Below are 26,214 nucleotides of genomic sequence, written 5' to 3'. Positions count from 1 at the left end.
CAGGGGCCAGTTAGAGTTCTCCCTGACATGAATTTAATCTTCTCCTGCTACTTAGATATGCCTGACAACCTCCTGTTTACTTCCATGTTTTTGGTATCACCACAGTGCTAAAAATAAAATGCTAAATGTGGCCTGTGGCTGTGAGACTTCTTTCCTTTCTAAATGCAGGGAGCTCTAGCACACAGGAAGGCTGAGAGCACAAGTGATCCCAGCTAGACAATTTTCTTGACCCAAAATCAAACATGGAGTTTGATTTCCTGGGCTAAACAAAGAAGTAAAGGCTGCTTGACATTTTATAGATATCAGTTTGCCAGACACCTGAAATTATTTGCCAACAACTTGAGGGTTCAATAGAATACTAAATCCCTTGGATTCAAAAGCTGCTGTTAATATGGCAAAGCTGGCTATTTTAAGAAAGGTTTGGTAAAATGGTGCCTATGAATTTCTGGTTCAGAATATAGCCACTTTCCCTGGTAGCCTGAACAGCCTTATGGCAATGGACAAATGCCTTGACGTATTTGGAATGAGCTGATTATGGAAACTATGACAAGATGTGCTTTCCTGTTAGAAGAAGCACATTCTCTCTCTTCACCTTAGCCTGGCAGTGCCCAGTGCAACAAGAAGAGAGAGGCAATCTGCACACAAACGTGGGAAGCCAGAAAACCTTTTGGGGCCTGATCCTGTTATTTTACAGAGACAACATGGGAGAGCCTTTCAGAACACCCAGGACTTTTTTTTTTTTTTTTTTAAGTTTTTGCTTTTCTTATCCCTCTCCCTTCTGTTTATGTGAACGAGTAGGTGGACTTGGCCTTCAGTATACATTAGTTTATGTTATTTAACCATTATTAAGCCCCGTGCTGAGTTTGCTGTCCTATAGGAGAAGCTGTTTACACAGCCCAGCTGAAGAAGACTGCAGACTTTTTAAATCCGAGATCTACAAGAATGAGGTTGAAACCTCGTGACAGTAGCATCTGTTTTACTTGATATTTTTAGAGAACTTCAACATATTTGGTTGAAGCTCTTTGCCTACCCAGAGCTGTGTGAAGTTGGTGGAAGCAGATGTTATAATTCCTCTGTTTACATTGGCGGAGACTGAGACATAGAGACATTTCATGACTTACATAGGGTGATAAAGTTAGCTGATAACAAGGCAGTGACTAGAAAGGCAGGTCTACAGCCCTGCATTTATTCTTTCAAGATCATCTAATGAGACAAAGGCAAACACATAGAGGCCATCGTACACCTGCCTTTAGCCCCAGGTGTCTTCTAAATAACCTTCAGCCCCTGAACTCAGGCCCATTGTCCCAGCACACCAGTGGGAGCATACACACTAGCTTCTCTGAAATATGTTCTCCCTCTCCACACAGACAATTTAAGAATTACTCTTTGCTACCTTTGTAATGCGTAGCAAATGCAACAATTTAGTCTGTTTCAAAAATGTTAATCCAAACAGGATTTCATTATGATATAGTCAATTTCGATAACCATATTGATTCAGGGTGAAGGATTTATGCTTATTGCAAAATGAATTCCTTCCCTTTTCAGGGACCTGGTATGAAGAAATTTGGGGTTCCTTTTTCTAAAAAATTAAACCAAGTACCTGTGTTAAACATCATCATTCTAATAAGAATTTCTGTTTTTTTCCACATGTCTCATTCCCAAACATATATTCATAAAAGCTAATAATGGCATAAGTACAGATTCAAAATGATCAGCTTCATTGATGTCAGTAAAACACAGAAAAGGTTATTTATTGGTCGGTTGTTTAGGTTACTTCTCAGCTTTAAAATTCCTTGAGATTAAGTGCCCAGCCTATAGAGACCAGGCCTTATAAGTTGATATTTTTCAACAAACTAGAAGCATGTGCATGGCAGGTAGAAGCCATGGTGGCTGCAGCCGTGAGACTCCCTTAGTGCCCTCTCAAGCTGCCAGAGGAGGGTATCCACCTTCAGGCTGAAGGTCTAGAAATCTCCAAGGACATCTCACCTTTTTTCTTTCCCCATGAGATATTTCCCTCTAGGTCCAACAAGGCTTTTAGCAAGTTTGGGATTATAATAACAACCCCTAGGGTAGGTCTTTAAATTCCTTCTCAAATCCCAAACCTCAATGGCCAACGTCTTCCAGCTTTCTAAAACCACAGTGAGAAATCAAACAGCAGAACGTGGTCACCCAAGTGGAACTTTTACAGTGCATTAAATCTATCATTGCCTGTTCTCGTAAATGAGTCCTGACAAATATTAATGACTATCAGAAAAATAGAACTCTAATTTTTTTTTATCTCACTCAGAAGTAACATTTTACTCAAACACACATCTCTTGTGTTTCAGCTGTAAGGAGTATAAAAATCTGAATTCCTTTTTTGCCATCGTCATGGGACTAAGTAACGTTGCTGTGAGCCGCTTGGCACTAACGTGGGAGGTAAGCTTCAGCTGGGATCCAGCTGTGACTTTTGCCTTAGGAATAAAAACACAGGCTCACCAGTGAGCTTTTTAATAGAAATATCACTCACACTAGTATAACAATGGGAAAGGTGGTATACTTGGAGGGAGGTGACCTGTCTCCTTTTTCCAGTTGTCTCAGAGGGAGAATTTTTAAAAGATATTGTCCTTTTGTGTATGGAGAGTAGGGGAGATGAGGAGATGTCTACTTCTTGATATACACAATGTAAATAAAAATAAGTCCAGTTCCTAAGTGTAACATGAAGGACCCACATTGCTTGGAATGACTTCATAAGTTTTGCTCATAGATTCTATTGTTCTCTGAAATGTCTGCTTGTTGCTTTTGCCATAAATCTTATCTTTAATTGATCCATTTTTATCCAAGTACTCATTTTGCTTCTGGAAGGAAGAGCCAGGAAGCCAACTGTTTGCAGCAGTTGAGTACTAAGTGTCTCCTCACCACCTAGCAGACTTCTCTCCGCAGAAAGGAGCAACAGTTGGCTAATACTCAGTTTGGGGCAAAAGTGAGGCAGGTGTTTTGTGAGTTTCTGTAGCAAATATAATGAGTGGTTTGTCGAGAGTTGGGTATTCAAGCTAGAAAACATCTTCATTTATTATTAGCTTTGTACTCAAAATGTGCTTGACCTCTTACACATGGCATATAGTTGAAGAAATACTAACCTCTAATAGAACATACATACAGAAATAGACTCATGCTAAAAATAAAAAAGTGTGTGTAAGTGGGACACAGAAAGAGGGCAAGGAGTATATATTAGAGACCCAACTTGCAATGGTGCTTAAAGGCAGCTGTTTGCATCTCTGAATGCTTTTCTGAAATTATTTTCTTCCCCATGTCCCTCTTGCAACGATTTTCTTTTCCCGTCCCTCCTAAATGTTTCCATTGTTTGTAGGGCAGGTCCTCACAAGTCCTTCTGTCTTGGGTTTCTCTTAAAATTCCAGGCAGATGCAGCACACAGCAGCTCATCCCCTGAATATAGGAATGAGGGAATTGGTGAGGCCTGCGTGCCACGCAGCTATATCATCTTCCAGTTAGTAAAAGGACGGAGCTTGTGCTGCCAAGAGATCTAAGCACAAAGCCATACTGCAGCTCCCTCGTTTTATAGCGCAAGGTTCTTGGGATCGCTGGAGACCTAGGGTCCTCCTGCAAAGAGTCTGCCTTCCCCAGAGCTTCCAGCCTCTAATCCCCCTGCCACAGAGTCCAAATGAGTTGGTTGGGAACATTTTTAAAAACCGTAAAGCCTCAAAGGGTCCAAGGAGGCCAGGTGTGGGTACCACAGATCAGCAGCCAGACAATAAGAACAGAGCATGCGAGAAACACTCTCTGAACCCCCTTTCCCAGTCTAAAGAAAAAAATAGGAGGCTGCTGAAGAGGGTGCAGGCAGCAAAAGGAGATAGCTAACTGGCCAGTCCTTCAGTTTCACTAGAGATGGGAGTTTTGTGAGTCTATGAGCTTCTGTTTTCAGCACTGAATATTGCTGCAAAGAGGAAATTATCCTTCCATCATTTATAAGCGTTTATTGTTTCAGGTGAAGTATAATTCTATAATTCTGTAGGGGAGATTTCATTCCTAAGCACCTTTGATTCTAGTTTATATACCTGCACTTGCTGAGAAAACCTCCCAAAAGTCTCCCATGCAACTCCATTGAGTACCACAGTGACCACACAGGCAGTGCGAGAAATGGCGCCTGGCCTCACGGAACTAGGGGATACGTGTGGAACAGCCAAGGAACAAAATAGAAAAGAAAGCCAGAGCACACAATAAAGGGAAGGGTTCAAAACTGAGCAGGAAGACCAAGCTGAGATGAAGCAAATGGTCTCAGCCTCGGCCCTGGTGACATCTGGAGCAGGACAGTTTTTGGTCGTGGAGACGTCTTCTGTGTTGTAGGACAATTAGCAGCATCCCTGGCCTCTCCCCACCAGATGCCGGAAGCAGCTCTTACCACGCACCACCCCGGCTGTGAAAACAAAAAAAAGTGCCTGTACACATTACCAAATGCCTCCTGCACTGGCAGGATGGCCCTACTGAAAACTCGGCTCTAGAAGCATGGGGAGTGAATACATAGTAGTATTGAAAATGAAAGAAACATTTTTTTATTACCCTGTGCCCTACTGTCTTTGAACTAAAAGAAAGCTAAGTAAAGAAAGAGAACAGATGACAGAGGTCTAGCCAAAAACATAATCCAGTCTTAATTTTTAAATGGACTATATTCAGTAAGTCCATGTTTTTGCATAACGTGGAGATCTGGATGCTCTGTGTGGGGTGAGATCCTGGCATCCTCTGATGCCCATCCCAGCTTTCAGCCATTTGAATAGTCCCCTCTAAGTGAGGACATCAGGTTTTCCTGAACCATAACTTGAAATGCCAGAAAAATGAGTTTGGAGGATATACAGGAGACTAGTTTTTAGAAACAAAAATCAGAGTTTTACAGACGTTTAAATGGAAAATGACAAACTGAGAGAGGAAAGAGAAAGAGCCAAGAAGAGCCGTTCTGTGGACTGCAGAGGCCCAACTGGTGAATCAGCTGTTGAAGGTAGGCTTTACTGTTCAAAGCCTCCTCCCAGATGACCCAGGAGTCTCTGAGGCCCAGGGGTTGGTTGATGAGTTCCTAGTCCTGGGATGGGAAACATATCACACAGCTCTGTCTTGACTTGGCCTTGTCGGAAGAGAGAAGTGAAAGGTTCGGCTTTACTGAAAACTCAGGAACTAAGCAAAGTAGGAACCAATAAATTGCAAGATGATTCAGTATTCATCTATTGGTGTAGATATATGGGTGCAGTAAGTGGTGTTGAATCATTTGCCAAAATAAAAACATGAGAAATCAGTAAATTGATAGAGCTGTCCAATTTTGTACTATAGGAAGGCATGTGGGAGAAATAAATGCTCATGTAGAAAAGCATGGCACATGTGAGAGACGAGACAGCAGAAAAGGAGGCAGGGGATGTGAATTACAGGCTCTAATGAGAAGCAGCTGTGTGACTCTGGGCCAGTCATTGAAACTGTGAGACTTAATTTTTTCCATCTGTAAAACACAGGCTTAATCTATTCAAATGAATATTTAGGGAGTACTATGTACCCAGTACTTTTTTGGGCACTGAGAAAAATGTCAGTAAACAAAACGAATAAAAATTCTTATTCTCATGTTGTTTACCTTGTAAGGGAGGAGGAGAGTTGCAAGAGATAATTTCATAAGCTCTTTTATTGCTAATATTCTGAAATCTAAATTCCTGATTGTGGGAATCAGAGAGTTTTAAAAAGTGTCGGGGGAGGTATATTCAGACCTCTTATAGTCTGGGGAATGCAGTCCTCTTTATAAATCATCCAGTTCAGAAAACATTATAAAAGCAGTAACTCCAAAGCATTCACAGTTACTTTTGGTTCAATTAGGTTAAAGACGTTTAAAAGGCAAGTTCTCTATATTCTGGAAGATTATTCTCAAATGACAGGACAGATTACAGTCTGGCCTGTCTCAGAGATGTTTGATTAAGAGCCAATAGAAATATATTTCCCCTAGAAATGGTAACCCATGATACATATCTAGATATTGAATCTGACATATGCGTGTGGCATTTTCATTTCATTAACAGAAACTGCCAAGCAAGTTCAAGAAGTTCTATGCGGAGTTTGAAAGTTTAATGGTAAGTGACAGTGGCTTCTTTATTCTGTTCACTGTCTACATTAATCCAATTTCTGATTAGCTGAATTGAAGTTCTCATTTCGGAAATTTTATCTGTCCTTGTATGACTTTAAGAAGTTTATGATCCCTTTTAGTGCTGCTAAAACAAGCATGTCTGACTAATGAATGGCACCCTCAGGAACTAACTTAAAGAGGACTTATGTCCCGCATAAGGTCAATTTGTATAACTAAGAAAAGCAGTGTAATAGGGTCCTGTCCATCCAGCTCAGGTTGGCTATGGGTTGGAAGCTGCATTTTCCTTGGCTTGCCAAAATTATTTTTCCCCATTGACTGGGAGGTGTTAGACAGAAAAGGAGTGAGCTGGGCTTGCTGGGAGTGATGGGCAGGTTTCAGAGGGCAAATCGGAACAGGGATCGGCCGTGCAGGGCAGAGAGTGAGTGAGCCAGACACCCAGGAAGAAGGTGGGCCTTCAGGAAAAGGGGGATCTTACAGTAGAGGTTTCATTTTTGCTCTCAAAGGAAATCTCTCACCTTGGCTCCTGTAGGTGAATCTCCTTTTCAAACAAGAAAGGGAAAACAAAAAAATTTTTTCATGCTATAAGTGAAGTTATTTTAAAACACAAATCAGGCTGGGCCCAGTGGTTCATACCTGTAATCCCAGCACTTTGGGAGGCCAGGAAGGGTGGATCACTTAAGGTCAGGAATTCGAGACCAGCCTGGCCAACATGACGAAACCCCGTCTCTACAAAAAATACAAAAATTAGCCAGATGTGGTGGCCTGCACCTGTGGTCCCAGCTACTCAGGAAGCAGAGATGGGAAGATCGCTTGAGCCAGGAGGTGGGGGCTACAGTGAGTAGTGATTGGGCCACTGCACTCTAGCCTGGGTGACAGAGTGAGACCCCATCTCAACACACACACACACACACACACACACACACACACACACAAATCAATTTGTGTAAGTCTACCTTTCTTTTGTAGCTATATTTGATTCAGAAATACAGTTGAGCCTTGAACAACGCAGGGGTTAGTGGCACTGACACTTCCTCCACCCCCATGCAGTAGAAATATTGAGTATAACTTTTTATTATTATTATTATTTTGAGTCTGGGTCTCACTCTGACACCAAGACTGGAGTGCAGTGGTGCGATCATGGCTCATTGCAGCCTCAACTTCTTGGGCTCAAGCAATCCCCCCACCTCAGCCTTCCAAGTAGCCTCCCAAATTATTTTTTATTTTTTTTTTAAATACAGGTCTCGGCCGGGCACAGTGGCTCACGCCTATTATCCTAGCACTTTGGGAGGCCGAGTTGGGCAGATCATGAGGTCAGGAGATTGAGACCATCCTGGCTAACACGGTGAAACCCCGTCTCTACTAAAAAAAAACAAAAATAATTACCATGGTGTGGTGGTGGGCACCTGTAGTCCCAGCTACTTGGGAGGCTGAGGCAGGAGAATGGTGTGAACCTGGGAGGTGGAGGTTGCAGTGAGCCCAGATCACGCCACTGCATTCCTGCCTGGGGGACAGAGTGAGACTCCGTCTCAAAAAAAAAAAAAAAAATAGGGGTCTCACTTAGGGTCTCACTATTTTGCCCAAGCTGGTTATGAACGTCTAGGCTCAAGGGATCCTCCTGCCTTGGCTTCCAAAAGTGCTGGGATTATAGGCATGAGCCAGCATGCCCGGCCCAAGCATAACTTATGACTTTCCCCAAATTTAACCACTAATAGCCTACTGTCGACTAGAGGCCTTACTGATAACATACAGTCAATTAACACATACTTTGTATGTTATATATATTATTATGTACTATATTCTTACAATAAAGTAAGTTAGAGAAAAAATGATATGATAATCATAAGGAAGAGAAAATGTACTGACTGTTCATTAAAGGAAAGTGGATCATCATAAAGGTCTTCATCTTTGTCCTCTTCTTGTTGAGTAGGCTGAGGAGGAGAAGGGGTTGTTGGTCTTACAGTGTCAGGGATGGCAGAGGCAGAAGAAAAGCCATGAATAAGTGACCCACACAGTTCAAACCTGTGTTGTTCAAAGGTCAGCTGTACCTGACTGTGGGGCGACAAGGCAGGTGTATTAGGAAGTAACGAAGGGTGGTGTATGTGTCACCAGTCATTATCATCATCTCTTTTTCTCTCCTAAGGACCCTTCAAGGAACCACAGGGCCTACAGGCTGACGGTTGCTAAGCTGGAACCTCCTCTCATCCCCTTCATGCCTTTGCTCATTAAAGGTAATCCTAATAAGATGCACAGGCCAAGCGGGTGATGAGTATTTGGGGGAGGGAAATGAACAATACCTTGATAAGATTGATTACTTAGGGAAAAATGATCAATCCCCTCCTTCTGCCGTCTTTATCATCTCCTCTCAGCCCTGACTTTTCGGAAAGGGTCGGAAAGATGACTGGAGGAGCAGGGATCCACGATTTGGAAAACTTGTTAGTGAAACAGAAGATTAGTTTAAAAATTTTACTAATCTCAGGTGAAGTGATTTAGAAAGTTAAACACCTAGCATTAAAGGAACTATTATCAGCTTTTTTCAGCTGTAGTGTTATGCAAATCTGCCAGCATAATCTAATGGTGCTATTGTGCTTTCTTAGTATGACATATTTCCATTAGTGATTAGAATGTGGCTTTTATTTCTTTACAGATATGACATTTACTCATGAGGGGAACAAGACGTTCATTGACAATCTAGTAAACTTTGAAAAAATGGTATGTGCGGTATTATAACCTTAACCACAATGTGTTTTTAAAATAAAATTTGCATTTGTTCTAATAAAGGAAATAATTTCCATATATGCTGCCCTGTTAAAAAGGTAGTTACACATAAAGGAGTTTTGAAATATTTGGTTCAAATTGGCTACCTGTTCTATTCTGTCAGTTCTCTTTTGTGAAACTGAATAGTATTTGCGTTGTGGTTCAAAGCAGCAGCTGGCTTTTGTGCCGTGTGTTTCTTCCTTGGCAGCCTGTTGCTGAAATGCACAAATGTTCCTGAGTGACTTCCATGTTGTTGTTTTGCTATAAGGTTTGCGGAGCTAGACTGCCCCAGGATGCCTTTGAAAGGTTTATCTGCCAAGCCTGACTTTAGTGCCTGTAGGTAAAAGGCAACTCTACGCCTTTATTGTGGAGGATTAATCTCAATGTGTATTGCTTATCCCAATAAAGTTCGCTCAAGTTCAGAGAAGGAACATGATAATCTTCATAATAAAAAAAAATTTTAATTTTATTTTTAATACTTTTATATATTTATTTATTGTTGGAGACAGGGTCTCTCATTGTCACCCTGGCTAAAGTGCAGTGTTGTGATCATAGCTCACTATAGCCTCAAACTCCTGGGTTCAAGCGCTCTTCCTGCCTCAGCCTCCCTAAGTGCTGGGATTACAGACATCAGCTACTGCGCCTGGCCTAGAAAATTTTTTTCACAACAGATGTGGAACTGGCACATATTCAGTATTTTCTAGCCTCCCTCCTCCTAGTCCTTACTTCTAACAGGGTGGGGTGGGGGGTGGGGGAAAGCAGGGTTACCTGGCTTAAGTTACTTTGCAGTTTCTTTTCTTATTTTCTGTGAAGCAACAAAGCAGATCATGCCAAAACCTTTCTTTAGCTGCATAGTGCATGCTAATGGAATGATCATTGTCTTCTGAATCCTTTGGCTGCAACCTGGTGGCTGGAGTGTTGGAGTGCTTTATCTCTCTCTGGGTGAGCATTTGCCCGGTCATGAACTGCAGTGTGAATGTGGCGCTGTGGGAAAAGCCAAGGACCTGGAGTCTGGGAGACATGAGGTTCAGTACACAGTTTCATCACTTTATAGCTGTCCCTTAACTTCTCTGTGAGTCAGTGTCCCCAACAGAAAATGGGAATCATGCCCGGCCCATCTAGCTCTGGATTATGTAAGCCATAAAGTGCTATAGACTTCTTATCAGAAAACTGTTATGCTAGTTGTGTCTTGAAATCAAGCTGGCACGTGTGACTCCAGGAGAATCTGAAACACCCTGCAGTCATCCTGCAAGGATCTGCAGCATTCAGCCTGGGGAATGCACTTGTTGCAAAGCTCAGTCTGGCCAAATGCAGCTATTGCTGGGCACTGTGTCTTAAGCTTCTTATGAAATAACAGATGAGTGCACACTCCTCAAAGACAGTTTACACTAGACAGCAAATATTTCCTCAGCAGTCTTCCTTCCCACCCCTCACACCAAAGGCAGGGTATGAACATCTTATTCCTGTGTCAATGTAATAATTGTTTGATCAAAGTAAACACTATTTTTTGCTTACTTATTAGTATGGATGATTAAACAATTCCTCTGACTTCCCAGAAAGGAAGTCTGTTTTCCAGAAATGGAAGACTTGGCAAATGGGTAAAGAAACTTCTGGATTACTTATGCAGAAATGCAAACTGAGGAATGGCTAAGCCAACAATTTAACTATAAAATATACACCTGCACAGAGATGTAGAAGTCAGAGTTTCCTAAAGAGTTGACTGAGCTTTAGAAGTTTTGATGGCCATCATTCTCAGCAAACTAACAGAGGAACAGAAAACCAAACACTGCATGTTCTCACTCATAAATGGGAGTTGAACAGTGAGAACACATGGACACGAGGAGGGGAACAACATATACCAGGGCCTGTTGGGGGTTGGGGAGCAAGAGGAGGGAGAGCATTAGGGCAAATACCTAGTACATGCAGGGCTTAAAACCTAGACTGGTTGATGGCTGCAGCAAACCACAATGACACACGTATACCTACGTAACAAACCTGCACGTTCTGCACATGTATCCTGGAATGTAAAATAAAATTTTTTAAAAAAATTTTTGAAGAAGTTTTGATGGCTAAAGTTAACTAACCTGAACAAATAAGAACAGGAAGGTATGCAAAGCCAGCTATCTGTCGGGGTAGATAAAAGTTGTTTCATCTAGGTTTTGAGATCTTGGTGTCCCATCCATAACCTGCAAGGAAAAGTCAAGGTCACATTCAGTAGACACTAGAAGAGCATCATTCCTCTCCCTGTTTCTGCACTTCATACCCAGAGCAGTGGGTTCCTCCATGCCTAGCACTAAGGAAAGAGATCTTTCCCATCTTACTCTCACAGAGTCCACTCTTGCTGAAGAGCAATGAATAGCTAAGGTAGCAAGCAGTTCAGCTGTATTAATGGAAACCTAAATTAATGATGGCATAAGCAAGATCACTTATTTCTTTCTCACTTAAAAGTTCAAGCGGGTATGGTAGCCCTGCTACAGGATGCAATCGAGGTTCCAGCCTTCTCTCTTGCCAGTTTTACATCCACTTGGTTCAAGATGGCGACCTGAACCTCCACATTCCAACCACAGGGAAAGGGAAAGGAGAAGGTGAAAGCATGTTTCATCCCTTTTAAAGATAGGGAAGAAGTTACACTCACCACTTGACTCATGTTTTATTTCCCAGAAACCTAGTCCCATGAAAGGAAGGCTAAAACATGAAGCCCTTATTGGAAGTATTCATGTATCCCACTGAAAGTTAAGGGGTTTTATTCATATGAAAGAGAAGGGAAGAAAGGATATCAAAAGAGTACTGTTAGTTCTGTGTTCTAGCAATGTGAGACATTTTATCTCATTTGAGAAATTCTACCATAAGAAAGTTTGGTTTTAGAATTGGCCTTCCAACTGGGTGTGGTGACTTATGCCTGTAATCCCAGCACTTTGGGAGGCTGAGGTGGGCAGATCGCCTGAGGTCAGGAGTTCAAGACCAGCCTGGCCAACATGGTGAAACCCCATCTCTCTAAAAATACAAAAATTAGCCAGTTGTGATGATGGGCACCTGTAATCACAGCTACTTGGGAGGCTGAGGTAGGAGAGTCACTTGAACCTGGGAGGCAGAGATTGCAGTGAGCCAAGATCCCGCCACTGCACTCCAGCCTGAATGAGAAGAGTGAGACTCCATCTCAAAAAAAAAAAAAAAAAAAAGAATTGTCTTTCCATAAATTAGATGTTACTGGAAAATGAAATGAAATTTCAGAATGATTTGATTATGTTTTCTAAGCAAGGTGCATGTTGGCAGGTTTCCAAAATTTTCTCCCCGTAAACGAACCCACCCCTACCCCCATATCACCACCACTACCATCAGTGGCTACTGTTACTACTGTGGGTCTTGGGAAAGGCTACATCTTCCTTTTCAGGTTGATGTCAGTGCCACTTCCCACTCATCCATCATCAAGGCCCAGGTGCTGAGCAGAGCTGGCAGCCTCTGTGGGGCTGGTGGGCTGGGTCCCCAGAGGGAGCCCCTGCCAGGGGCAGAGGTCACCAGGGTAGCTGGGAACACAGATACCTTTTCTTGGTGGCAGCATTGTACAGTCACAGCAAACCACCATGCCAACTCTAAGTGTTTTTATTTTGTACATCTTCGTTCAAAACATTTCTCTGAAATAGAACCAATCTCCTACATCTTCCCCCTTGAGGTATGAAATAAGGATTAGAGAATTTGTTGCTTATTGGTTTTCAGGATTTATGGGTATGAACAAAAGAGAATTCACACCCTGATCCTTATCCCAAAAAAAAACAAACAGACATTCTTTTATTTGGGGGGAACATAAAGGAATATTCAAAAAAATGTTTGAATAAAGCCCTTCCTAGCTTTCTATGGCATACATGAATATTTATAACATTTAGGAGATAGACTAGCAATGGATTAGAGGATAATATGCTGGCCGCCTGCCACTATCCCAGGCTGCATAAAGCATGCTGATAGGAGATTGGTTCTATTTCAGACATACCCATATTTAGGTATATTTATTTATATATATGATTTTTAAGGTAGTCATTTTATTTGGAATGAGAAGCATGGGGCAAACTTCTATACTTCTGTAAACATTACAGAAGCTAATTCTTTAAGGAAGAGAAATGTTTTGAATCCTTTTATTTTTGTATCACTAAACACATCATTACATAATTAGCAACAATATGTTTTCTGTCATCAATAATATTATTATAAGATTCATGGAGAGAGCACTTCACTTGTTACCTCAATCTAGGGAAAAAAAGAATCTCTAAATAAAAACCTATGTGTTCAAATCCACCCTATTCCCAGACCTCTCCAACACAAAATAAATCTATGGGAGTACTTTGAGAGTTTACGTCTTTGTATAGATTTCACAGGCCAGGTTAAATGCAGATTTCCAAAGGGTATGCTTCAAAGCAACGTAACATATATGGAGTGTCCAGGCAAAAGAATTTACTAAGAAATATAAACATCTAGAAAGTAACCCTGGGCCTTTAGGAGATTACCTGCAGTTGGGAAGAGAAAACATAAACACATGAAATATTAAAAATCCACAAAAGATATAAAAACTAGGTCACAACAGTAATGAAAGCTGTCAGAAAGCAAAAAGCAGGAAAGAAAACTTCATGTAGTTTTATCAATGGAAAATAAAACCACATTATATGCAGTGACTTAATATCAGAAGATCTAGACTAGCCCTAAGCACCTGTCCAGCCTCATCTCGCACTTTGTCTTTTCCGTGTCCAGTCCACGTTAGTGACACCGGCCTGCTGCCTTCTCCTGTTGGCCTCAGGGTTTTTGCACTGGCTGTTACCTTTGCCTGAAATTGTCTTCCCCCAGTCGTCTGCTGTCTGGCTTCTCATCAGTCAGGCCTCAGCTCACAGGTCCCTTCCTCCATATAGCCTTCCCTGACCACCCTTGTAGGAAGGGAAGAAGATCACACGTCTTCCCTGATCTCCCCTCCTCCCTGTGCTGCTGTGTCTGTCCTTGTAACACCGTTCCGCCACACCCAGCACTCTCCAACACAGCCTTGCCTTAATAGGGGTTTCATAGCCTGAGATGATCTTCCTGCCTCTTCAGTGTCTTCCCCACCAGAATGCAAGTGCCCTGGCCCAGGTATCTGTTTTGTCCACTGATATTTCTCCAGCACCATAAAAATATCTGGCACATTATTTCCCCAGCACCCATAAAAATGTCTGGCACATCATAAGTATGCAAGAAGTACTTGTTGAGTAAAAGAATAAAATGTTAATGTTTCAGTGTTGGGCTTAGTGCACGAAAGCATTTTTCAAAGATTTTATGTAATAAATCCAAAAGTGTTTTCTATTTTATTAGAAAATTGGATTAACCGGCCGGGCGCAGTGGCTCACGCCTGTAATCCCAGCACTTTGGGAGGCCGAGGCGGGTGGATCTTGAGGTCAGGAGTTCAAGACCAGCCTGGCCAAGATGGTAAAACCCCATCTCTACTAAAAATACAAAAATTAGCCAAGAGTGGTGGTGGGCGCCTGTAATCCCAGCTATTCAGGAGGCTGAGGCAGGAGAATTGCTTGAACCCAGGCAACAGAGGTTGCAGTGAGCCAAGATTGTGCCACTGCACTCCAACCTGGGCAACAGAGTGAGACTCCATCTCAAAAAGAAAAAGAAAAAGAAAATTAGATTAACCAAAATGTCCCAAAGCGTTTTGCATAACTGAGACATTGTAAACGATGACTTTGCCTTAGCCTTTGTTCCTAACCAGACATTTTTCTGTCCCCCTTCCTCCCTGTGGTGCTGTGTCTATCCTCCAGTGTCCCTCCCTGAGTACATAGAGGTACATATGCTCTACATGTGCCTGGACAGGCACCTGAACTGCCTTCTTCCATGGTCATCATATGTACCACATACCATGAGCATCATGCATGTGTTACACATGTGTATCTGCATGTCACACACCTCTTGGATATTAAAGCTTTATCTGTAGGGAGACAGGACTCAGAGCTCCTCCTCAATGATGCAGACAGTGAAGGCTGGTTCAGCTTCAGTTCCCTTTTATCTCTGGTCCTCACTGTGCCCTTCCATTTGGTTGCTATCACAGGCACAATCTCTGTTAGGTGAGACACTGTGTATTTCTGAATCTTGTGAAAAAAATTCTTGTCCCAAATATGTGGAGGTCGGAGTGAAATAATCAAATGGTGTAAATGTGGTTTTACACATGCTAAGCAAAGAGATCCTATATTTGATAGGCATAGGACTGGAGACAGAATCAAATCGGTAGAGGCAGAAATGTAAGACAAAGCAATCTGGCAAACATTAAGAGCAAGGATGGTAAAGATCTTAAGGGGCAACAGAAGGAAAGATTAAAACTGTTGAACGCAGGCATTTAGAAGAGGCCTTTCGGTGAGGAGCCGCTTCTTGAGGGATCTGAGCAGAGGCAGAATAATAGGCCAAGAGGGAGGCTATTGTGGCTGCTGTCTGGGAGCGGGAGGTCCTAGAGTGGCACCAGTGAGGTGGCGTGGCCCGGAGGGCCTGCTGGTCCGAACTTGAAGAATAAAGTCTTCTCCTCTTCCACAATGGGAGAGCAAAGGGGGAACTTGGACTAGGGCACAAGAGTCAGTGCAGAACTGGCCAGGAAGGTAGAGGCAGCCACAAAGTCCTAGTAGGCTATGTCATGTCTTTACAGGAGTGAAAGTGGAACTTAGCTGGCCTGCTTCTCAGGGGAGGATGCCATCGAAGGGTGACGCCTGCTGAGAGCCAGGCCGCAAAGGCCCAGTCTGAGAACGTGGTACCTCTGACGCCTCAGCGGACTCAAGGGAAATTCCCTGCATCCGAGCTTGAGAGAAATTTGTGTTTGGGATGCTGGCGTCAGAGCCTCTGGCTTATGCCAGGCCGGAGTGCACACAGTGGTCACACCTTCCTTTGGATGGTGTCTTTGTACTGGTCACTCTGATGCAGGCTGACCCCTAAATTGGGGTTCAACTGGGGAGAGTTCTTGGCTTTCCTAAGGAAGGAATTTAAGAGTGAGCTGACAATGAAAGACAGCAAGTTCATGAGAGGAACAGTGTACAGTCAAACAGCTGCTCCATAGACCGAGCAGTGCTGTCTCATAGGCAGGGTAGCACAGAATAGCACTCACAGAGTGCTGGCGGGCTCTATTTATACCTACTCTACTTATATGCTAACTAAGGAGCAGGTTTTTCACAAACTTTCTGGAAAAGGGGCCAGAAGTTCCTGGAACCATCTAAGGTAGCTTCCCAGTCATTGCGGTGGCATTTGTAAACTGTCATGGCACCAGGGGGTGGGGGGCGGCGGGGGCGGGGTGGGGTGTTGTCTTATGCAAATACATTATAATTCCTAGTCCTAGCTGGTTTGGGCTGGTTTCTTTGCTACATCAGCAAGGTGGTGACCAAGGCTGGGAAAAAAAATCCTGCTGATGTTCTACCTCCACTCTGCAACACAGGCCCCAGGAAGGACATCTGCTTCTGTGCCCCTCTGTTCTCAGCTCTAAAGAAACATAGACGCGTGACATAGTCACGGAATTCTTCACTTGCCACCTCATTTCTCCTTTCTGCATTTCCCTCCTCAAATGCATGTCCTCAGGGGAGTTCATCGCTTTCAGCTGGACCCATCTCTAAGCCCTGTAGGCCATGAACTGTAGGAACATATTCATTTTTGCACATAAGCTCCGAAGACCTGTACTTAAGATTAGTCCCAAGAAACATCAGTTTCAGTGTGGCGACCGGGGGTTCAATGTGTCCACCTGCACGGATCCGGAGCGCCTTCTAAACGAGGTGCTCTAACGTGGGGCATGTTTGCGCCACTTTCACTCCCAAATTACCAGTTGCTGTCTTCATGAGCTATTTGTTCATGGGAATGTATTGTAAACCTCAGGCTGGCTACCAGGGAAAAAAAGATGAGAATCTGCGCTTTGGAGTAATCAGACATTCCCGCCCCCCACCCCCCAGCCTGGCATTATAGAAAGTTGCCTGGCCAGCTCCAGGCAGGCCAACCTGCTCTGGCGGACGGTGAAGCACAGGGTGTGATGTTCTGTTTCGCCCCCGCTGCAGCAGTTGGATCATGTAGCCTGTATCTCTTTAACCTTCGTTTCTGCCAGGCTGGACGGCGAGCACCAGGGAATAAACAGCTGTCTGCCATCAAAAATAACATGGGCTGTTGTGTGTGGAAAGATAGACTCTAACTAGATGGTTTTAGTTTTTAAAATCCTCCACTCTGGTCCAGGAAATCAACTGTACATCACAGAGCAGAAAGCTACATCCACACAGCAGCTCAGTGAAGGAGGCTGAGGTTTAAGTCACAATTACTTCAACAGATGTCAGTGGCATGACTTTTTTTTTTTTTTTTTTACCGTAGGCCCAGTATAGCATCATCTAGATCAAGGAAAGAAGGAAGATCATAATTTCTCTGCACTTTACAATTTGTTTAGTCTAGGGCACCGTACCAGAGACTGTTCGGAAGAGAACCAAAACTGTCTTATGAAGAATTGTTGAAGAAATTGAGAATATTTAGGCTGAACAAGAAAAGATCTGGGGGTGCAAGGATATCCATAACAGTTATATTCAAGTATTTGAAGACTTGTCCTGTTAAAAAGACATTAAACGTGTTTGTTGTTAGGTCATTGCCATGGCATTTTTAAACTGTCATAGTGCCGGTGGGAGTCTTACGCAAATGCATTATGAGCTCCAAGGATAAATGAGTGAAAAGTAAAAGGAGAAAGACCTTAACTCACAGTGACAAGTTTTAATCATCAGAGATGTCTAACAATGAAAGAAGCTAGTTTTGGAGGTAATGCATTACTCATTGCTGGGATGCATTCAAACAGCGGGAGAGCCACTGTTTATAGGCAGGCTGTGGAAAAAGCACTGTGCACTCTGGAGATGGTTCAAGGAGGTAACTCCTGAAGTCTCTTTCAGCAACCCAGGAGAATGCCTTGTAGTTGGATGTAGTTGTCAGTAACTGCTTAATATTACATGTGTTAATGGGTGCAAAAGAAGGTGAAGTTAAAATATTAAGTTAACCCTTCTTTGGCCTTGTGAAAGCATTTGTTACTATGCATTGACCAGCAATGCTAGTTGGATTCACACATCATAACTGTGGGTTCACACCATTAAACATTATTATCTCGACCTCACAAAGGAAAAGAATGGACCTCGTTGTAAAGCCAGATTTGGATTTCAAAGTTAAACTGAAGTTATCTTTGAGAACAATTAAAAAGGATACGTCAAAATTAAAACCATTGTTAAAATTAATCAAAGATTTAGAAAGGTAGAATGAACTTCAGGGCTGGAAATTACTAATTTAAACAATTGTTCTCACATTTTAAACTACATAATGAGCTAAAAATTATGAAGTCTCAGAGTATAGCTGTAAAGAGTAGCATAAAACCAAAGTCAGAATGAAATGTTTTAGCTTTCAAAACTAAAAAGCAGCACAATGACTCCCTACACAATGGTATAGGAAGAGGTTTCTGACCCCTGCTAATTGTTTTATTATTCTTCAGAGGGGCATACTGGCTGCATTTCCCAGGGTTTTCGGTAATTACACTCCATTCAATATCTGAAGAATTACAATAATTCTACATGGAATATACTTGTGCCCGTCAGATGCAAAGCCTTTAGAGAAGTGAAAAAACAACTTAAAAGTAAATTAGCAGGGAAGTTATCATAGTTACTATTTATTTCAAGGCTCCATATATCAAGGGCTAATTATACATTGTACGTTACATTTTCTGGGAGGGATTTGTGATACGTTTCTCATGCTGATCAACAGATGGACGTGTCAGTTTTTAGGATCCTTGATGAAGTGAAGTTCTAACTTTTCCAGTTGCCTCTTTGTGTGCGAAATTATCCAAGGCAGGCACATGTCACTTCAGGCTTGCTGGAGTCCTCAAAGCAGTAGTATTCAGTGAGGTATTATGATGCTCGCAGATAATGTATTTGTAAGGCCTTGACTCATCTGTGATTTTTTTTAACGCTACGTAAGCTTTCTCAAAGTCATTTTCTTATACTTTGGCAAGTCAAGGGTCCATGAGAGAAGAAAGGGATGACTGGAATTACCTAGCTGCTCAGAGATCCGGGAGTCTCTTTCCCTGGATGGAGCCTTATCAGTTTTCTGCTATTGTTGTAATTAATCTGTTATCTCTACGGGACCCCCCTTTAGAGCTTGAGCAGGAAGGTGTCCTGAAACATACATAATGACAGGAGTGCCAGCTACTGTTCAAATACCATGACATTCTGGCTAAGAAATGGAGCGTCGGCCTCATCAGTGTTTTTCCCCAGGGGACGGGAGTCTCTGTTTCTGTCCATTTTCTTTTCTCTTTTCTTTTGTTTTTAATTGAGCTCAGCACAAAAGATTCCCTTTTAAGTCTTTATTGCAACCAAAACTTTACAAAGAAATTAAGATGATCACTTAGTGACATTTTAAAAGGTCAAATAAATTACAGTCTGTCCACTTGGTTGAATACATGCTTTTAAAAAAATGTTTTAAAATGCAAATGGCATGGAAAATAGTCACAATGCAATGTGAAAAATTTCAAATCAAAATGAAATATATATGTACTCTAGGAATTCAAATTTTTTGAAAAATATGTTTTTTTATATTTTTAAATATAAGAAGGCTATGTAATGAAATATTAACAAGATTACTCTGAAGTAATATTCTAAGTGATTTTTACTTTGCTCTTTAACATTTTCTGTATTTTCTGAATTTCTAAGATGCTTATATGTTAGTGTTATAATCAGAAAGGAAGAAAGAAGGGAATCAAATCATTAGGATTAACATTAAAATACAAACTTTGGCTGGAAGATTAGAGAGGTCAGTAATACAGAATGTGTAGCAAAAGTGTAAAGGTAGAATATTTTGACTTGCTGTTCAGTCAATATAATCTCATACCTCATTAGTGAATCTTATTTACTGTGAGGAACTTGACAAGCTAACCTTTCTCCAAATCTAGGATAGTTACAGATTCTCTTACAAATTCATGGCAACCACAAGAAAGGATGGTGAAAAAGCATTAATGTACAGTCTCAGGCATGATAGATGCTTTTTTTTTTTTTTTTGAGATGGAGTCTCGCTGTTTCGCCCAGGCCAGAGTGCAGTGGCTGGATCTTGGCTCACTGCAAGCTCCACGTCCCAGGTTCACGCCATTCTCCTGCCTCAGCCTCCCGAGTAGCTGGGACTACAGGCGTCCGCCACCACACCTGGCTAATTTTGTTTTTGTATTTTTAGTAGAGACGGAGTTTCACTGTGTTAGCCAGGATGGTCTTGATCTCCTGACCTCGTGATCCACCCGCCTCGGCCTCCCAAAGTGCTGGGATTACAGGCGTGAGCCATCACGCCCGGCCAATAGATGCTTTTTACATCATGGGGAACATGCCAACAATTATGAGAGTTACGCCATTAATATTCCTTACCTGAAAATGCCTTGTATGTAAGCGGGTACCCCTTTGAAATAATTAAACAAGTTATACATCAATTAGTTGCCTTCAAATAGTCAACATCTCAGAACATGTCATTTCTCATGGTATCAAGTATTGCAGAAATCAATAATGGTTTATTTTCCTTTTTGGATTGTACTCTACGCTTACTTGAATTTCTATCTTTCTTTTTTCTATATTCCTTTTAGCGCATGATTGCAAATACGGCCAGAACAGTGAGATACTACAGGAGCCAACCCTTCAGTAAGTTAAGTGCTGCCACCTCTGTAGATGTTGGTGATTAAGGTCTTCTTAATGAGGCCATTGAGACACCCTCGGAGCCTGGGAACTATCTGACTGTGTCAGAGACACTTTGGACCATGAATTCCATGAGATAGGGGCCTTGAGTGTAAAGATGCTTTTTGCTGTTTTAAACTAGAACATATTTACATTGTTGTGAAGCTAGAAAATAACCATAGGAATATTATTTTGTGAATGAATTTAAAGAGAATTAATTTGCTCTATCCAGTGTGACTGGAGACAACTCAAGCACGACTGCCAACAAATCCTGCCTCAAACCAACTCTCTTTGTGACTCATTGCTCCATGTTGAGAAACTCACATCAGCCCTTGCTAACTCAGTTCAGTCATTTATAAACTAGGAAAGATAATATTTATTGTCTTTCAGGGTGTTGCAAGAATGCATTAATGTTTATAGCACATTCGTAAAAGGTCCTATAACAGGATTTCATATTATATTTCTAGTATTCCCACATGAATTTGAGGTGCTCTTTTAAAACCTGAACATGTATCACAAGAACTAGTATAATACTTTAATATAAAAAGATTACTAATGATAAATAACAATTTTAGTCTGTTGGGAGTTAAATTGCATCGTAGCACTGGATGGTCATACTAGACCAGTGCTACTGTTTCTTCTGGGCTGGGACTTTGGTGGGGGGGATGGAGCTTTGGCTCCCTCAGTCTGGTGTGGAAATGACAAGGTGAACACTAACCGTTTTTGCTAAGTTCATTGTGTGAGTCACTTGAGGAAATTTGTCTCATTAACTCAGGATGACACTATGACATAGACATGAATCTGAGGCCGCCAGTACCATCTCCTCCAATAAACCCAGGCTGAGAGACTACGATGCTCTTGTTTTATTAGTCAGAGTTGTTTGCTCTTCCTAGTGCAGAACTGGCTCCTGGCCAGGTTTGCTAACATGGGACACCAGGACTACTAAGTGTTCATTTTTTAATGAATAGGGAGGAAAAATCTAAGAAAAATCATCTTGATTTGGGGAGCAACTGATTCAAATGATTGTGCCTTCTCTGACTTCCAAAATGTGAATAGTCTTGCACATCATCAACTATTCTTATGTGGATTCAGCCAGAAATAAAGTGTCTCGTATGTTTTCATCATTAATTTACTTCGTGTTTAAAGATATGATCATAAAGCAGTTGTACAAGTGAAAACGAGAATAGATAAGTGACACCATTGACAACCGGAGTTTATGATCCCAGATCCATGGACTTTCCATAGCAGGGATCAAGGGGGCCCTGAAATTATATGCCAAATCTTGTGTGCCCGGGGGGGTTTCTAGCCGTAAGAAGGTTTTCAGTGAGGTTCAAGAACCACAAAATAATGTATTTCGTTCTATGAGCCTCTTTGCAAGTAAATCTTGCATTCTCCTATGTTTCCTCCTAGAGAAGCCAAGGGGAACATTTACTTAAAAAGAAAAACTCCACTGCATTTGTTGAAGTTATCAGTAACGTCTGGTAAACAACAGCTGCTCAGCTCTGAAGTCAACAATCTATAGATAAAGCTATAGGAATAGATTCACAAACACTGTGGGAATGTGTACAATGTAATTACAGTATATTGTACATGTAGAGTACACTGCCAGTGAGAAGTGGAGGAAATTAAACACAATGTGCTCTGCAGTTCGCTGTGGTATTATTCCTATGTGATAATTATACTGATGAGTTTCTTCTCACAGGGGGCAGGGGCATGTATGTCTTCTTTCTGCTTTTCTGCGTTCAGACCTGCGACACTCCCCTTCACCCCTTGTGCAGATGGCATTCTAACTGTCTTTGGGAGTGCTGTGTGGATCTAGCAGGAGCAACTAGACTACAGAAGGCAGTGTACTGTGGTGAAAAGAACCCTGGTCAAGAGCCAGGGTCTGGCTCTGCCACTCCGGTGTCCCCTTAGACCAGAGGTCCTACCCAGTGAGGCATGAAATGAAGGTGGCCCACAGAGGTGTTGGGTCTAAAGAGAGCATTTTTTTCCCCTTTTCTTTTGAAATAATGTCACCATTTTAAAATCGGGAGAATTCACAAAGAAGAAATCCATATTTCCCATTTCTTAACAAAAAAAAAAAAAAGGAAGATCTGGCAACTCTAGACACAGATTCCCCCGTGGCAGCAACATGCAAAAGCCAGGTCATCACTTCCGGAGGGACCTGTGTTTCCAGTTCACCACCTTCCAGTCTGGCTTTCCTCATTCATGTACGTTCCCTGCGAGGGCTAAGTGCTTTGGCTCATCATTCAGCCCTGATCTTCGTGAAATCAGTTAACCTCAGTTGCTCACATGCTTGAGATGTGCATCAGAATGGAATGGTAGTTAAGTTTTCAGAGCAAATAGCATCAAAGAATCAAAGGTCTAGCAGAAGTCATAACTTCAGCCTGTGAGTTGGGTTTTTTCCTGAATATGGACAGCCTCTAAGAACATACAATCTGTGTAGTAATGCTGTGTACTGTGTGCAAGTAAAGAGGGGAGTCAGGACTCTGTAGTCTCACTGGTTTGCTTCAGTTTGGCCCAGATGTTAAGCACTTTTGTGAGAGGCTAATGAAAACTGTGTCTTTTGACGTTAGTCTTCATCTGGATCAAAGGAAGCAGAGACACAAAGTGTGAGACACAGAGACCTCTGGAAAGGGAAACAATTTTAATCTATACCCAGGGGCTATCAGACAGATGCTTCCCTTTTAATTTGGTGCCTTTTTTTTTTTTTTTTTTAACAACGTGCAATTCAAAGGAGAATGATCAAAAGAGGTGATTTCAGGGAAGAAAAGAAAATTGGAGGGTAGGAAGGAGATGGAACAACCAAGCGGAAACGTTTCAATGATTGTGGTGTGTTGAAAGGTCTTGAGGGAACCCAGGAACCTATGATAAATGTAATAAATAATTGGAGAAGTAAGACTGTATCTTATATACATATATTACACAATGCCAATTCTGCTCTTTCCTCTTTCAACAGATCCTGATGCAGCTCAAGCTAATAAGAACCATCAGGATGTCCGGAGTTATGTACGGCAATTAAATGTGATTGACAACCAGAGAACTTTATCACAGATGTCACACAGATTAGAGCCTCGTCGACCATAGACATTTCAAATGCCCAGAGCAACAGTCTGTCTCCAGTCCACAATCTTTCAAAAATGCCATTTATGCTACTACTGACTGTATTGCCACTAGAGAATTCCACAAAACAAGCAAAAACACATCCTGAGACACCTCAGGGCGCATTCAGCTTACCAGCTACCTGGCAAGAGAAGGAATTATTTGACTTGCCTAAAGCTTACACACTCTAGCTTAGGAATCCCCAGTTTGTGGTTACCCTGTTTCATTTCCACTTCTGCCATCTTCTCTGCTGCAGTGTTGAATAAGGCCCACGTGAAGAGTTTGGTAGAAATACCCTTGTCAAGAGAACTAGCAAGCCCCTGACATTTGTTTCTAAGAGTGTTTATGGGATGAGATGTGCTACAAATGGGATAGATTTGGATAAAATTTTAACTCAACATCTTGATTTGGAGCATGGGGTTTGGGGAAGGTGTTGAGGAATCTATAGAAGTCCAAATTATAGATTGTATTCTTCCATCTTCATCATCTTACCTCTGAAGGAATAGAGCCTGACCACATTATTATGGAACATTATGGCTGTTTATGTAATTTAGGGAGGACTGGTCTGTAATTTCTGAATGATATATAGAATAATATTTATGTTTACAATATAACTTTTCAAAATTTACAAATCAGGATTATATACATAAGAATTCCACTAAGAAATGTCAAGGTTCTTAAATTTGCCAGCGTTAAAGTAGAAAATAATATTTCAGAAGAGCACAATATGCACAAAACGTTTTTCAAAATTGAAATATTTTCCTGGGCATTAAAAACCTTTACTATTGGCTACAAATTTATTGTACCTGATGAAAAAATATTTTCTGGACTTAAATGTTATTACAAATATCTTAATTTTCAGCAATTGTTTTGCACTTTCAAAGATTGTAAATAGTTCATTCAATCAATGATATAGAGTTATTTATTTGCTACATAATAGATATTGTGCCAAATAATTACTTTTTATTTATTTTATTTAGTATGTAATTTTGAAGTACATTTTTTTTCGTGTTTTCACAATTAGACTACATTTAATGTGTAGGAATTGTATGTATGTATATCTTCTGTAAATAACATCTAGTATCTTCACTAAATATAATTGTTGACAAGAAATGATTGTGTTTGTCTCAATTCCTATAATATGAAAGGGATAACCATTTGGTATGGTGGGGGTATTGGATCTTTTAATGACACAAAATTCACACACTATAAAATTCATTCTTTTAAAGTGTAGAATCCTGTGATTTTTAGTATATTTACAAAGTTGTATAGATAACCATCATCAGTATCTAACTTCAGAGCATTCTCCTCATCCCTAAAAGAAACTCTGAACTCATTAGCAGTCACTTCTCATTCTTCTCTCCCTCCAACCTCTGGCAACCACGAATCTGCTTTCTTTGTCTTTAGATTTACTCTGGCTGTTTCATATGAGTGGAATCACACAGTATGAGGCCTTTTGTGTCTGGTTCCTTTCACTTAGCATAATGTTTTCAAGGTTGACCATATTATAGCTTGTACCAGTACTTCATTTATTTTTATGGTCACATAATATTCCATTCCATAAATATACCACATTTTGTTTATCCATTTGTCAGTTGACAGACATTTGTCTGTTGTGTTCACTTTTCAGCAATTAGGAGCATTGTTGGTCTGAAGGGGCACTGGATTTTAGAGCTTCCTGGTGTGGGGCCTCATGCCATTTCTCAGTGATTTAAGTACTTAGCAAATATTTGATGAAGAGATATCCAAAATTCTTTAAATTCCAGACATGCCTCTATTTTTTTAATAAGTCAGCATTTTCCAAAGCATGTTCCAGCCTTATACTAGTCTCACAAGTTCACATACTGTCCCTCCAAAAACAAACACACACATGCGAAGCCAAAAACAAAACCAAGATTCTATCTTCAAATAAAGTTGGGGAACACTGCATAATATACCCCATTCATAGAAATGATTCCCAGTATTCACTAAGACGTTAAAGGTTCTGAGAAGTCCTATTGAAATCCCTTTTAACACCCCACAATTAAAGTCCACTTTGAGAAATGCTACAGCAGGCAAATGCCTCTCTGTGTTCGTTCATATACAATTTCAAGGTCCCCAGAACCAGAGGTGGTGTTTTATGCAGTATTACACCTGCCACTGGAGGCAAGTGCAGTGCCTGGGATTTACTAGACAATAAAAGAAGGTCACTCAATAAATTTTCTTGAAATCATTATCGTTCAGTATTTCACTATCTGATAGACTCAATGTCAGCTGCAAAGGTTTCACTTTTATATATTTTCCTTTATATATCATTTATAGTTTCTTTTCTAGATAATTTACAACGATGATGAATGAAGCTGGGAGCCCATTCCTGGGGCATCCTTGTTCTTGTTTTGCTCGTCTTTATTCCTACTTAACTGAAAGCTAGCATCCTATATACAGCAGCACTTTTCCCCAATTCCATGGTGACTGCCAACTTATGATCTTATTTTAATGCAGTTTCAACATTATTTAAAATTGATACATATTCCCCTATGTATGTTCCCCTTGTTCTTCCACGTGAGAATAACT

The 26,214-nt window shown here is 41.3% G+C and overlaps 1 protein-coding gene across 5 annotated transcripts in view; it reads left to right on the top strand.

The window, feature by feature from the left end:
- Nucleotides 1–24,774, top strand: part of RAPGEF4 (Rap guanine nucleotide exchange factor 4) — a 317,379-nt gene extending 292,605 nt beyond the window's left edge. For 2 of the 5 annotated variants that reach the window (XM_033231108.1, XM_033231111.1), the window contains 6 exons: nucleotides 2,328–2,418; nucleotides 6,045–6,095; nucleotides 8,250–8,337; nucleotides 8,754–8,818; nucleotides 20,472–20,526; nucleotides 23,519–24,764. In XM_033231108.1, the coding sequence (XP_033086999.1) occupies nucleotides 2,328–2,418; nucleotides 6,045–6,095; nucleotides 8,250–8,337; nucleotides 8,754–8,818; nucleotides 20,472–20,526; nucleotides 23,519–23,646 (478 nt within the window). In that variant the 3' untranslated portion in view covers nucleotides 23,647–24,764. Of the gene's footprint in view, nucleotides 1–2,327; nucleotides 2,419–6,044; nucleotides 6,096–8,249; nucleotides 8,338–8,753; nucleotides 8,819–20,471; nucleotides 20,527–23,518 lie in introns of those variants that run through there. The other 3 variants (XM_033231110.1, XM_033231107.1, XR_004441700.1) reach the window with 3 other exon arrangements.
- Nucleotides 24,775–26,214: the final 1,440 nt, after the last annotated feature.

The sequence above is a fragment of the Trachypithecus francoisi genome, unplaced genomic scaffold (genome assembly GCF_009764315.1).
Source record: "Trachypithecus francoisi isolate TF-2019V2 unplaced genomic scaffold, Tfra_2.0 Lachesis_group13, whole genome shotgun sequence".
Lineage (NCBI taxonomy): Eukaryota > Metazoa > Chordata > Mammalia > Primates > Cercopithecidae > Trachypithecus > Trachypithecus francoisi.
This window is presented reverse-complemented; position numbering and strand designations above follow the sequence as displayed.